The 13,964-nt window shown below is 40.9% G+C and overlaps 3 protein-coding genes across 5 annotated transcripts; 1 reads left to right on the plus strand and 2 right to left on the minus strand.

Annotated features, from left to right (window-relative positions):
* The first annotated feature begins 24 nt into the window (after positions 1–24).
* Positions 25–4,800, plus strand: LOC122053149 (ribosomal RNA small subunit methyltransferase G-like). Of its 3 annotated transcripts, none has more exons than XM_042615055.1 (8): positions 25–435; positions 516–714; positions 1,728–1,846; positions 2,711–2,789; positions 2,880–2,947; positions 3,320–3,386; positions 4,126–4,274; positions 4,490–4,800. In XM_042615055.1, the coding sequence occupies exons 1-7, from the start codon at positions 145–147 to the stop codon at positions 4,236–4,238; spliced, it is 936 nt and encodes a 311-aa protein (XP_042470989.1). In that variant the 5' UTR covers positions 25–144; the 3' UTR covers positions 4,239–4,274; positions 4,490–4,800. The 3 variants fall into 3 exon arrangements, with proteins under 3 accessions (XP_042470989.1, XP_042470990.1, XP_042470991.1); XM_042615056.1 differs by having other exon boundaries at positions 4,126–4,270; XM_042615057.1 differs by having other exon boundaries at positions 1,737–1,846.
* A 973-nt stretch (positions 4,801–5,773) lies between these two features.
* Positions 5,774–6,814, minus strand: LOC122054216. Its single transcript, XM_042616026.1, has 3 exons — positions 6,411–6,814; positions 6,184–6,326; positions 5,774–6,109 (listed from the first exon to the last, which is right to left on the minus strand). Exons 1-3 carry the CDS (start codon positions 6,790–6,792, stop codon positions 6,005–6,007), a joined length of 630 nt encoding a protein of 209 aa, XP_042471960.1. The 5' UTR covers positions 6,793–6,814; the 3' UTR covers positions 5,774–6,004.
* Positions 6,815–11,292: 4,478 nt separating this feature from the next.
* On the minus strand, positions 11,293–13,583 carry LOC122053150 (homeobox-leucine zipper protein HOX16-like). Its single transcript, XM_042615058.1, has 4 exons — positions 13,441–13,583; positions 13,208–13,344; positions 12,495–12,734; positions 11,293–11,972 (listed from the first exon to the last, which is right to left on the minus strand). Exons 1-4 carry the CDS (start codon positions 13,532–13,534, stop codon positions 11,619–11,621), a joined length of 825 nt encoding a protein of 274 aa, XP_042470992.1. The 5' UTR covers positions 13,535–13,583; the 3' UTR covers positions 11,293–11,618.
* Positions 13,584–13,964: the final 381 nt, after the last annotated feature.

The following is a 13,964-nucleotide window of genomic DNA, read 5'->3' on the forward strand; positions in this document are numbered from 1 at the left end:
CCGCCGCTACTTACCCTACATTCCAGTCAGGGAGTCACCCCTCACCCTGCTGCTGCACCGTTGCGGCGTTGAAGTCGAGGGTCGGTGCTTATCCGGCGGCGCTGGATCGCAGAGCCGCCACCGCCACATCGCAGCGCGAAAATCATGTCCGTCGTCTACGGCCGCTTCGCTTTCCCTGTCCTTTCGTCCTTCCCCCTCCGCAACTCGTTCCTCCGCCGCCGCGCCCTCACCCGCCTCCTCTACTTCACCAGCGGGGCTGCTCCAGCCGACTCCGCCAAGCAGACCGCAAGAGCCGCAACACTCTCGCCTGGAAATAACTCCCTTTCCCCAACTCCGCTCTCCTCCAACCTCGCCGTCTCCTCTGTCGAATCCCTCACTGCCCACCAGAAGGACCAGATCTCTCTATACGTCCGCACCCTGCTCCAATGGAATGAGGTATTGCAAGAATCTTATTAAGAGAGAATATTTAGAAGTGCTCCCTCGAGTGAAATTTTTTGAGGGATTTTATTCCGCAGAAAATGAACCTGACGGCGGTGACCGAGGAGAGCGAAGTGATGACAAGGCACGTTGAGGACTCGCTAGCTATCCTGCCGCCTCTGCAGCGATCTTACCTATCTCATTGTGCAAAATCAACTTCTTTGGAGGGGCTCAATGTTGTCGATGTCGGTTCTGGTGCAGGCTTACCTGGAATGATACTTGCCATTGCCTGTCCTAGTAATCCCTTTTTTCCCCGTTCCTTGTGATTGCCTGGTTCTTTTTCTTGATCACGAGCATCCTGTCATCCGATTCATGAAGATTTGGCAGTGTTTTGTGTTTGATTGTTAATGAAGCGCTGATGAACTTCTGATTAACTTCTCTTGTGCGTTAGAAATTGTTAGCGGATAACATATTGGGAAGAACTTTGCTGCGTTGTTACAGGAAGCCTTATGAAAGCTTGTTAACTCCAATGCAAATTAACAACAAGATACTTAGTAAACCTCTGTAGAAAAGAGGTAAATAATAAGAGAAAATCTGTATTTCAAGGCTGTTAAAAAGTTTCTCTCAGTGACTACATTGACCTTCAACGTTTCTTAGATATATTTTAGGCAGTAAACTTCTTTTCAATTGCAATATTTTTATATCCTTATATGGTTATTAACTTTGATTCTAACCTTTATGTATCTTAGTTCAAACAAGAGTTATGTTAACTGAGCATTAGATATTTGATTCACTAGAATGTTTTTTAGATGTTCAGTATCAAAAGCTATAAATTTTTATAGAGCATTTGGAAGTATCCATAGTTCAGGTACACTTCCTACAGGGTTACCCACTATGAAAGTTCTACATCTATCCCTAGGTTGAATTGTCAATATACGAATATGCCTAAATATGCCTAAGTATGCCAACTTAGCTAAATGCAATCAAATATTTTTTTTTTTCAATTTAGCTAAATCTTAGCTAAATTTAACCACTAACTCTGATATTGGCTTCCCACTGTAAGGAGCTTGTAGTCTTACCTTGCTGAGTTCTTGATGTAGTTAGAGCTAAAATAATCAACAATGAAAGATTTTTCTAGTAAAAAAATGCTATTGTAAAAGTTCCGTATTTTGAATCATATTGTATCAAAGAAAATCCATTCAAGCCAGGATTGTATGTGCAAACTATTTCTGTGTTCAATATAATGAAGTTGCTGCTCTTGGACGTTTTTGTATTCAGCTACCTGAAACTTTGCTCTGACTCTCTTTGAGTTCACATAGGTTGGAAATTCACTCTTTTAGAGTCAATGAAGAAAAGATGTTATTTTTTGGAGCACATCGTGACTCTTATAGGCCTGTCAAATGTGCAGATTTTATGTGAAAGAGCAGAGGTAAGCACATTTCCAATTAGCATGATGCATAATTTATAGGAGGATATTCTGCATCTGTTTGAATTCATATGGAGGTCAGCAGGCAAACTATATAACATGCAAAGCAGATCGGTAGCATGAACTAAATTCACAGTGCTAAACTAATTGGTATATAATTTTTTCATATTCCAGTAAATTGATAGCTAGGTTTAAAAGATGCTTTTAGTTTTAAGTGATTTGAGATCCAATATGATTCAAGGAATTAAGCTGCTTTTGCTTGATCCCTGAAATATCAAGTATCGTGACCATTATAACTTGCAAATTATCAACCAATACTAGAAACTATTATGGGGAAATTTGCAAAGCTGTTCATGTTGCAAATATCCTTTTCTTCTGAATTCTTCTCAAGAAAAATAAGGAGTGCAATGCAATAGCTTATATGCCCTTTTGGAGAACTATGCAACTAAAAACATATAGTAGGTGGCTATAATGACTTGTTGCTCTCGTTGATAGGGATTTTACTCAACCAATTTGCTTTGGCCATTGATACCTTGGATCAACAGAGGATAAAATTCCATCATATTTTCACGTTTACACATCTATAAGACTTAATTTATAAAAAGTACACAAAATGTTTGCCTGAGAGAATTCACTTGGTGTAAGTACCCCGGGTTGGTGCTATTAAACCCCCCTCCCCCCTCGGCCTACCTGGACCTACACTTGGCATCCATTCTACATGGATCTCATCTGTATTTAAATCTTATTGAGGAAGAGTTATCGAGATGAGTGGCTTGTAACATTCTCACTGACATCTAATTTTCATCTATCTTCAAACTCAAATATTATAATTCTAAACATGGTTTGATCAACATGTCGATAGGGCAGAGCGTTGGGCAGTGTGCTGATTTCAGGGAGTTATTTGATGTAGCAGTGGCAAGAGCTGTTGCAGAAATGAGAATTTTGGGTAGGAGTTTGATCAGATTGTATCACCTGTTTGTATTATATGTGGTTCATTGTGTAACATATCTTTGCTAAGTGGTTTTCCTTGGTACAGCTGAGTACTGTCTTCCATTGGTTCGTGTTGGTGGCTTGTTTGTTGCTGCAAAAGGTGCAGATCCTCAGGTTGATTTTATATTCCTCGTCAAATTCATCTCACTTTTATTGATTTGAATGTTACTAGTGATAGAAGGATTTCTACAGGACTATATGAAGAATTCACATATGTGGATTATGGATTCTTCAAATACAACGAAAAATGTTTTTTTTTTTTTCTTGCGGGCGCTATATTCTTCTACTCTATGACAAAATTAAATTTTCATCTTTTGAAATTAAATCTTCCATCTTTACAATTCAAGTCATTATCCTAGAGACACCCTATGTTTATTAACTCAACTGAGCAATCACTAGTTCACTAGACCTACAGGAATGAACATTTAATGTCAATGAGCTTTAGTCTTGGTTCTTGTATCAGTGATCTCTTTCCTGCTATTGTAGGAAGAAGTGAAAAGAGCTGAGAATTCAATTCAGTTGTTGGGTGCTTCGATCCTAGAGTTGTGCACAGGTTTGTGCTTTTGCTGCTTTCTCTTTGTTGAGAGTAAGTTGGGTTTTTTTTATTTTATAAAGAAAATGGAATCGTTTAGAAATTAAGAATACTTGAGCTTGATGTTGAAACCCAATTTTCTGTAGATAAGATATGTGACAGAAAACTGATTGAGAATAAGCATGGCGTAGACTCAGAATATTGCTTGGCAACAGTAGTCTAAATTTAGCCTAGGGTGGTGCTCTAAATTCACAGGTTCGAACTTAGAAGACAATACATACTCAAGGGCACAAGGTGCTTCCACTTCATCTTTTAAGGCACACACTTGTCTCTTTTTTAATCTTCCTCCTGCTCTTGCAAGTTGGTTTTCTCGGTGTGGGAGTGCTTTGTAATTTTGGTGTGGCAAATCCTTTTTGTTTCTAGTTTTAGAAAGATAACAAGATCTAGCACTAAGTGGCACCATGATCCCTGGGCCATTGTTATAAAATAAGCAGAAACCTCATCATGATAAACATGATACAGAATGTTTCAGTTCAAGAAACAATCTACTCGCGAATTATATCTCCATGTCATCTAATTTATTTGCTTATTATAATCTCCTTAATGTTATTGAAAATGCAACTGCATCTTCTGGTTATTCAAGTTGGCTACTTGCTTATTAGCTCACCAACATTCTTTAATGTTCTGATGCCTGTTAAAACATTGAGTCCTCCAGATCATATCAACTTCACAAATCGTTACTTGTTTCTCTCATTTTCAGTGGAGTCACATAGCCCAAAAGGACAACGAACTAGCGTGATCTGTGTGAAAGACCGTGCAACTCCGAGAAAGTATCCTCGTCAAGTTGGTACTCCAGCAAAATTGCCGTTATGACTTTATGAGCAGTTGGATCTCTTAACATTTATGTAGGTTTGTTCATTAACCTTATACTTCGCATATAACTTGTTCAAGTATTACTATCCTGAAATTAAAAGTATGAAGACACCTGTTTCACCTGTGCAAAATCTTCATCGTCTTCTCTCTGTGATTTGTTTATTACGTTCACCAGAAAATTATTTGAAATTTGTACTGCTGTATCACCAAAAATATATAGTGAAGTCCAATCTCAAGAATCACAATTGCAGATGAAAGTCACATGAAGCAAATCATAGAGCGAATGACGAGACTGTTAAAATTTCTTGCAAGATTTTGCCAAGTAACTCTGCCTTGGATGACATCAAAAGAACAACTTCTGCCCGCTTTGATTGATCAACTACCTGCAGTCACTTGCACAATTTGGCTTCTTTATGGTTGACTGTGAAACAGGCCACTGGGTGGCTTATAGAATATTCTAATTCAATTATATCTTTATTAGTCAGCAATTGACTTTGGCATGGCATTTGTAGTTCAAATGTGTGTTTAAAAATACAACTGTGATGAAAAATTATAATCGTTACATTGATTGAGTTTTTCTAAAACGAATATGTGTTATAGTATCAAAAAATTGTGGGAATAATTTTTTTAAAATGCAACTTCTGAATTACTTTATTTAAGGGGTTCATTCTATATAATATAGTAAACATAGTCAATTAATATTAAAAAGAAATATAACATAATTATTAGATAGGGATATGCTTCTGGTTTTAAATAAAATAATTATAATTGGAGAATTTTATTTGAATTGCAATTATATATTTAAAATTATAATAAAATAGTTTACTGATATGTTTTAAAAAATAATGCTATATTTATTATATTCCTATGAATTACTATTAATTAAATTGTAATTAATTAATTTATAATGATTCAATAATATATAAAAAGAAAATAGCAGATTTACTAATGGATTAGAGAATATAATTTTAATTACAATTATAGTATGTGAACTTATTTAACTAAAAATATAATAATTATAACAAAGTGCAGTTATATAACAAATTTTTGATAATTTTAATTGTTTCACATGAATTCTATTACCGTTTCTACTTTTTTTATATATCTTGTAATACTTTAGTGTATAATAATTCATTTGGATTATAAAATGGCATTTCGAAAAACAATTCAACAAAGTTAAACGCATTTTTAGTAAAATACTTAGTTTAGTTAAAAGGCAATAAATTTGCTACCAACTAGACTTTTGATTCTTCACGGCTCCCCAGTCTCCTCTGAGCTGTACTACCATTTCCGTCCAAGTAAACGCCAAGACCAAACTGCTCCGTCATCGATCGCCTGTATCAACAGAGTCCTCATGGCGTCGCCGGCGTTCGGGGGCTGGCAGGACGCAGAAGTGCCGGAAGACAGCGTACTTGGTGGATCACCTCACCGCCGGCACTGCGGAACCTATCACCGGGCCTGCTTCCGTGCTCAGCTGTTCATGACCAAAGGCAACCTCAGCAGTTTCTATCTGAGTATTCTGTTTGGAACTGAAATGTTTTGGCAATTACATCATGGACTGTGATTTCAATATATAGTCTCATATAACTTTACAAGGACTCTGGCTGAGCAGTCTCCTACAATAACACTCCCAACTTTCAATTTTACATGAAAAAATCTTTCACAACCATTCACTCCATCAGCACACTAAAGCCACATCTACAAGAGCCTCAGATCAGATCTATCTATCTTGCACCTGTAGAAACACCACGAGTCATTTGCTAAATTTAGCTGACTGTCTCCGAGATGCTCCGCAGCGACGGTCGCCAATGCCGGCCTCTCCCCGCCATCTGCGCGCTGCTCCTCTGCCTATCCCTGCCCTGCCTGGCCACCTGAATCATATCAAGAACAAAAATCTCGGTTTCTGATTCAGGAATTGAATCCATATGTAAGAATTCAACTATGCCTGAAGCGAATTTTCTGAATCCTCCTGTTGTTGTTTCTCAATTTTCCCGTGTCTCTGCTCTCGTTGCTGCTGCTTTCTGATCAATTCCTCTTGACTCTTCTTAAGCATCGCATGCTTTCTTTGCCTCACAGCCTTTGTAATCTCTGTCCGGGCACCAAAAATCTCAGCATTAGCCCATAAACAACCCGAGAGCAGTACAATTTTTCAGATAAATTTCTCTGAGCAACCTTGTGAGGCGATCAGCCGGTAAACCTGCCCGAGCAAGAGCATGTCCTTGGCCTTCAGCAACCGTGCACGGGTGAACCGGACGGCGCCGCCGTCCTTCTCCTCCGAGACATAGAGCGTGACCAGGGCCACGTAGTAGCCCGGGTTGCTCCTCATCACGTCCGCTGCGGTCGTCGGCCAATAGAGCCTCTCTGCCTTCCCTCCAGGGTGCTGAATAACCACCGTGGCCACCTCCGACGCCTGGCAATTCCCCATCCCTCTTCCTTCCTTCTTTGCTAGTCGCTTCCTAGACGATGCACAGGGATGGAAGTAGCTGGAGCAGTGGTTGACCTTCTTTAATGAAGTAAAGGGAGGTAAGATCGATAACCCTGTTGCCTCTAACATAATTATGAGATATATAGACTGGATGATGATCCAAAAGTAGCATTGATTAAAGAGAATCTCACTTTCTTTTATACATTCACTTACCAAACTCGTAAAAAAATAATCAGATGTTTAACTAGAAAACATAAGGTTATGCTGTCATCGACCACAACCACCACCTAATTTGTATCAGACTTCAACAGTCCTCTGTATTTATATATTTATCGATGCTCTCACACAGTGGTTCGATCTTATTAGGCTTAGTCTTGCAATCTTGTTCATAATCGGACAGATAATCCATCGATTCCACAGTCCTGCAACAATGAAAATTGATCCCGTTCAAAATCTGAGTTAGATGAAGATCGGACGAGCTGTTGTTGATGTTGACGAAGAGGCAACTAAGATATCTTTCTCACATGCACTTCCAAAAATAGACTCCCACGTGGTGCTGACGGACGATGATAACTGAGCTGGCGATATCTAAGCTCTGTGTACACTCAGATAAGCACACGGGTGTTAAAGGCCAGAAACCAGGGAAAAAGTCTCCGGAGCATGCCCTTCGACGCTCGAGTCAAGTACTTTTTCCCAGAAGAACAATCCACAAAGGAGAAAGAAAATAGAAAATAAATGTGAATGTGCGAGAGAGCGTACCTGCGTGAGGGACAGGACCTCCCTTTTTATATGACAGCGTGTACCTTCTGAAGTCTGACTGATGTCAAAGAATATTGGGTGTCAGGATTTGTCGGGTGATGAAGGACACGTAACATCCTCCTGTAAACTGAAAGAAAGTTCCATTCACAGGTGACTACAGACCGTTGGAATATTCTCTGACACTTAACAGTTATTCTCTGACAGACGGTTACGATTTCTTGACCTTATTGTCATGTACAGTCTTCTGTCCCAACAGGACATGAATAGGACAACTCAGAATGATCAATCGGCTATAAACTTAGTTTAAACCTCGGGGGGCTAGGAGCCGTGGAGAGATCGTCCAAGAGCTGACCGGGAGTTAGTTGACTGGGAGTTTAGCTTACTGAGAGTACTAGACCTAAGTACAACCAGGTTGTGAGAGCTTGATCAGTCAGAACCAGGTCAGGTATCACCCTGACTACCTATCAAGGCGTCTCAAATCTGGAGTTTCTGTTTGTGAGAACCTGACCAGGAATCATGTTACCGATATCGTCATACAGTCCTACCTCTTCTTTTCCTACCCGTTGACTGTCTTCTTTCCTTGACTTCTGACTGTCATGCCCTTTTGACTTCTGACTATCACATCCCTTCGACTTTTAACTTTCACATCCCCTTGATTTTTTACTGTCCAATTTTATCATATCCCACTATTACACATCGTATCACAGAAGAAGCATAGAATTACATGATGAAGTTTTGGCAAATCTTAATATTCATTACGACTGTGATGGTGGTGCTGTGATGGCCCCATGAGGCCTTCATGTTCTGCGAGAGCATTAATGTCTGTCTTTTTCTCTCCCCACCTCCTTTTTAGTCCTGTTTGACTGAGGAAGGAATCATGGTTCTTGATATGCATTAGTAGTGGTGGTGACTTTTGTAGACCTCAAGCTCCATTATTGCAGGCTTGCAGCTGACACCACTGCATCTTCGAGTGCATACAGAGCTGGATCCTGTGGATGCCAGCAAAACCAGCAAGAATGAACCGAAGGCTCGAGTGGTCATTATCTCAGAAGCCGACTAAATGAGTTCCTCTCGTTCTATAAGTAGCAACAGTTGAAGTTTTAGAGGAGACTGAAATCACTTTACAGGTTTCGTTGGGGAAGTGGAAGCTTAGATGGAAAGGCATTTAGTTGGGCTTGTGCGGTGCGGGGCACAGGCAGGCCTTCGGGCCTGAGCCCTTTTGTGGTTTGGGCCTGACATGAGAAGGCCCATTTTTCCACTTCCTCGCAAACGGTACCTAAGGGCATTCACACGGTCATGGAATCTCAATGAGCTCCTTTATTATACCATGTCAAAAATAAAAAATCTTACACGTCTCTTTACTATAAAAATTAACCTCTCAATACTTTATGAGTCCCACATTTTCAGAAATTATTATTATTTAATATTATTTGATCTTATCCAAAAACTAAATCAGATAGACCGTCGGATGAGGTAGATGAAATATTGCCCAAATCGTGACGTCCTGGAGGGGAGATATGCTGAGATGGTTTCTGTGTTGACCAAGTCATTAGAAGTCCTCTGGTCAACGCCACCTACAGCCAGCAACCGGGTTGGCCCGGTCTCTAGTACCCCGAGATTTGAAGCAGATCCAACGAATATATAAGTAACCGACTAATACTAGAATAATAAAATGAATAAGGGGTGAGTACGAGAACATACCCTGGCCCAGGGATACCCTCGGATGGGACGTTGCTCGAGTTATCGTGACTCGAAAGGATAGATAAATGCGCCGGATGAGGAACTTGATCTGACAATGCGGAGCCGAACACGGTGGCACAAAACCAGATCCGACCTCAACACATAGGTCAGGATAAAACATCGGCACGAAGAGAGAGGGAGGGAAGAAGCTCCTACCTTGGTTCGTGGTGGCGGCGACAGAGAAACACACGAAGGTAGAAGAAACGCACCCCTGGTGAACAGTACTCCCTTCCCTCCTAAAGTCCTACACAGTGTAATGACGAAAATACTCCTCCCTCTTCTCTTAATTCCTTCTTTACCCTCTATCTGTATCATTATTGTTTAAAAAAATTAAATTAAAACATAAATAAAAAAAAATGAGGAAGAAGCGTTGGAAATGAGGGAACTCCCTCCTCGATGGAAAAGAGCTTTCTCACGGGAGCCACGTAGACAAAGAACTCTTATGGATGCTCTAAACTCTCCCAACAACTGCCATGCAATTTCTCCGAAGGCCAGTGAGGTCCCCACTCCGTCAGCTTGACTTACATTCGATTAATATACCTAATTAATTATCATTAAAAAAATTAAATCTTAATTAAATAATATAATGCTTGATTGTATATAAAAAAAATTTAGATTAAATGGATACGTATTCAACGTGTACATCTAATAATATAGTTCACTATGTTTAATGATGGATGTACTTTTAAGGTACTGGATGGTCCATGATAGATTTTGTATATAAGGAAAGAAGCTCTCCAATTTAGAAGAGGTTCCTTGAGCTTTCTTTCTCCTCTTTTCTCTATTGAGAAGGACTAAGGTTGCTGCCCAATTATGATTCCACGCTTGCGGGTACTCCGTTAACAAGTAATATCAATTGCTAATGCAAAGGATTCAAGTGAGACCATTCATTTGCTTGTTTCCAATTTCCATCCAATGTTACCTTATGGATGACAACAACTAGATCTGCATCCTCTAGTTTGTTTTGATGTATCTACGTTGATTTCGGCACCACCTGCAAGGTGATCAAAGAGGGACAGAATTGCATGGAACACGGCAACCCCGCCGGCAATGGCTACCTTCACTGGCTGTGGCAGCAGCGGCGCTGCCCGTTGCTGCTCTTCGACCCCCACCGCATTCCTCTTCCTCATCACCTACGAGCACAGACTAGTACAGAGGCATTTTACTCAAACACAATTACTCTCACACAATGAGATATATTAGAGCAAACTCATACAAGTATCAATTGCGCTAATGGATAGGGAATCTATTCGATAGTTTTAGATTAATTAGAATGAGTACCAAACTTGCTGTTGCCAGAGAAGTAACGTGTTTATCGTTGTGGATTGCACAGCAGGAAAGATGAAATGGCGTCCGACATTTTCCATTTTTGTCTCAATGGTTTCGTGTCCGCTGGATTGAACGGCAGGGACAAGAATCCAAATCCTTTCCCGACATGAACTAAATTTTACAGATCCATTGTATGACCAAAAGCCAGATGGCCCTATTTGGATGGTATTCCTCCTAAGACACTGGACTTAGTTTCACAAAAAAACACTGATTATCTCCCCCAGTAGTAATAACACTGGCCCAACTGTCTCGAGGAGCATCTTTTGGGGTGGGAAAGCAAGCAGTGATGGGTCGATTGAAACAGGGAGATTGGACAGAAGCATCTTGTCTGCTTTAGAAGCTGAGTCACTGTCTCCCCCACAGTAGCCCCACCACCACCACAGGCGCAGGAACACTTGTGTGGTCTCCCTTCTCCCTGTTAGAATCCATAAACAAGCAACAGCAACATACCAGCAAGGAGCCATGTGGGGAACCAATCACGCTGTGTTTCTCTGGACATGGAGATTGGGACTCCAGACCAGAAGCCACTGGGGAAGGTCACAACTAGAAGAGGATAAGTAACCGTGGAGAATGCCTGCATCAATAAAGGGAAGAATCAGAGTGAAACAATGCGGGGAAAAAGTGAACCAATAAGCTAATGGCTTCTTGAGTCAACCAACAACAAGTGGTTCTAGACAAAGGCATCAATCTTCACCTTTTTCACACGTGTACACATCTGGTGTTTGTAGATGGAGACCATTCAATAACTTGTTTAGCCTTTTACCTAAACCATCCAATAAGATAACGCTAAAGACATCAAGATCATCATAACAAAATTCTTAGGGAGCGAAGAGATTACATTGTCTCTCTGGTGATTATTTATAAGTTATCCGAATGATAACTCAGATCAGCTATCTATCCACACGGATGGTTTATTTCTTTACTGGGATAATTAAGATAAACAAGCAGAGTCTTTTTTTCCTCCCGCTAAGCACTTACTCAAATCAGATATGATCTAATGCATTTCCACCGTACTCCACAACTAGTACATATTCTACGACACTAATCCACATTTAGGCAAGCTAGGAAGAAGATGCATCAGCAGCAGAGTGCAGTATCAGAAGGCTGTACTGATTTCCAGGTAGACTTTAGTTCCAGAGCCACTCCTGGTTGTTGTGCTCCATGAACATGCCATCAGGATAGTAGTTACAGCCCTCATCACTCAAGTCATCCTCCTCAGATTGCATGTCGCCATGAATTAGTTCTTCACAGTGGTAGCCTTCCACCAGGTAAGACTCTCGACTACTCCCCACCAGCTGGTTCGCACCCTCCATCTCAACCACTGTGCTTCCACCACTACCAGGGCTCAGCATATCTTCCAACTTATGAGGGATTTTCTGGGCCATTAGATCAGCGGTCGATGGTACCTGGCCATTCAACTTCAGACCAGTAACCAGAGAAGCCTCCTGCTTAGCTTCTAGCTTTTCAAGCAGTGATTTCACCTGCAACAGAGTTGACTATAAATTTACACAAACTATATCTTGAACAGGGTGGAATATCTTTTGAACCACAATTTACTTTGATGAAACTAATGGCTTCATTGATCTAAATGATGGTTTTATTGGCAATTGAGGATAAAACATACTAGATTTCTAGTGCTGTACTTGGCTGATTCGGCAAAGATGGTAGCTGATAAGAAAAGGTTAATTTAGTCGTTCCACTGTGAGATATTCCATTGCACAGTCACTCTTGTTTGGTTGTGAAAAAATTCATTTGTTATCTTATATACTGTCAACAATATAGAAATAATATAGATATAAATTGGTAATTTTCCTAAAGATCAATCGAGCTTTGAAGTTATGCGATTAGCCAATCAAGAGTTTCAGAATATTTGAACTAGCTAGCTTAAGGCAAAATTAGCTTAGAAATAAAGCTGCAGCAAGTTAGGAAATTAGATTCTCATAACCCAACTTGTGAAATTGAGCAGGCCAATCTATTGATTTGAGGAGAACGAAAGAAATTACCTCCAACTGCAATCGCTCATTGTCCTTGAGGTGGGCAGCATGATCAACAAGTAATGAATCGTACGATGACTTGAGCCGATCAAAATCCTGCTCGAGCTGCTTGTTCTTCGACCTTGCACGCCGGTTCTGGAACCACACTGCCACTTGCTTTGGTTGCATGCCTAGCTTTCGAGCCAGCTCGCTCTTTCGATCTGGCTCCAGCTTGTTCTCCTCCTCGAAGCTCGTTTCCAATAAGTTAACCTTTTTTTCGGATGAGAGCCAAATCATTCTCGCATTCAAATGAAAAATACAGGAACAGAGCAAATGAAGTAAAACAATGCGAAGTTGGTTGATAACTGTCTTCTTATTACATGATACTACTGCTATTAAACTCAACATAAATGACCACAACTATGTTGATCTGTCACCAATTGTGCATTCAATGCTCTAAGAAATGCCTAGATTTGGCTTTAGATCTTTATTATTTCCTTTCCCTGTTCTGTTAAAAAAACAGAATAAATTTTTTACTCAATCAAAACAAGACAAACAAACAAACAGGCTCGTTCCTCCCAAAGTCGGTAGCACGAACACAAGAAAATCGAAACCGCCGTTTGTTAAAAGAAAAGCATGACTGGTAAACGATGAGACGAGGCAAAAAGGAGTACGGAAGTTGTCTTTTCGTCAAACAATAAAAATCTGGTAAATTAATTACAAAATTTGAGGAAAGGAGTCACCTGCTCGGACGTCAGGCGGCGCTTCTTCTCCGGCAACTGCTCCTCGTAGTATTGCTCCTCGTAAATCTCATCAGGTGATGTGAAGAACGGCCGCTTGGTGGCGCCGAGCTCCTCCACCGCAACCACCGGCCTCAACCCTATAATTCCGCCCCAAATCGAACAACTTTTTCGAACTAAAACCAAATCCAAGTCCAAATCGACCAAATAATATAATATCGGTAGATTAAAAGTACCTCGGAAGATGGGGTTTCCACCGCCCAACATTAGCAACCGTGCCCGGGTGGACGACGAAGAGGAATCAAATATCAGATGGCGGCTAGAATCCATCCTCTCTTCTCAGATCCGAACGATCAGCCGCTCAGATCTGAATTGAACGAATACGACTAGAAAACTTTAGTACGTATCTAATTTCTCTCTCCCTTATATCCCGACCTAGTTGGATAGGCCGAAGGGGATCTGTCGACCGGCTTATCAGAAGAAGACGACGACGGCGGCGGCGAAGAACTTGTGGCGGAAGAAGCTGGTGCTCCACAGGAGGCGCGTAGACGTCTTCATGGGGTAGAGAGAAAACCCCATCATGACGCTCGCAGTTTCGGCGAGGACCTCAGGCCCAGCGGCTAAAAGGAGAACCCTCCGTACCACCTTCCGGCGGAGGCCGCCGGATTCAACTATAAGCCCGGTAGGGCGAAGGTAACGGATGCAATCGAAAGAAAGGCTCTCAAACGAGGGATTTTGCCGACTTCCCTCGCCGGAGTTG

The sequence above is a fragment of the Zingiber officinale genome, chromosome 3A, assembly GCF_018446385.1.
Source record: "Zingiber officinale cultivar Zhangliang chromosome 3A, Zo_v1.1, whole genome shotgun sequence".
NCBI classification, from domain to species: Eukaryota; Viridiplantae; Streptophyta; class Magnoliopsida; order Zingiberales; family Zingiberaceae; genus Zingiber; species Zingiber officinale.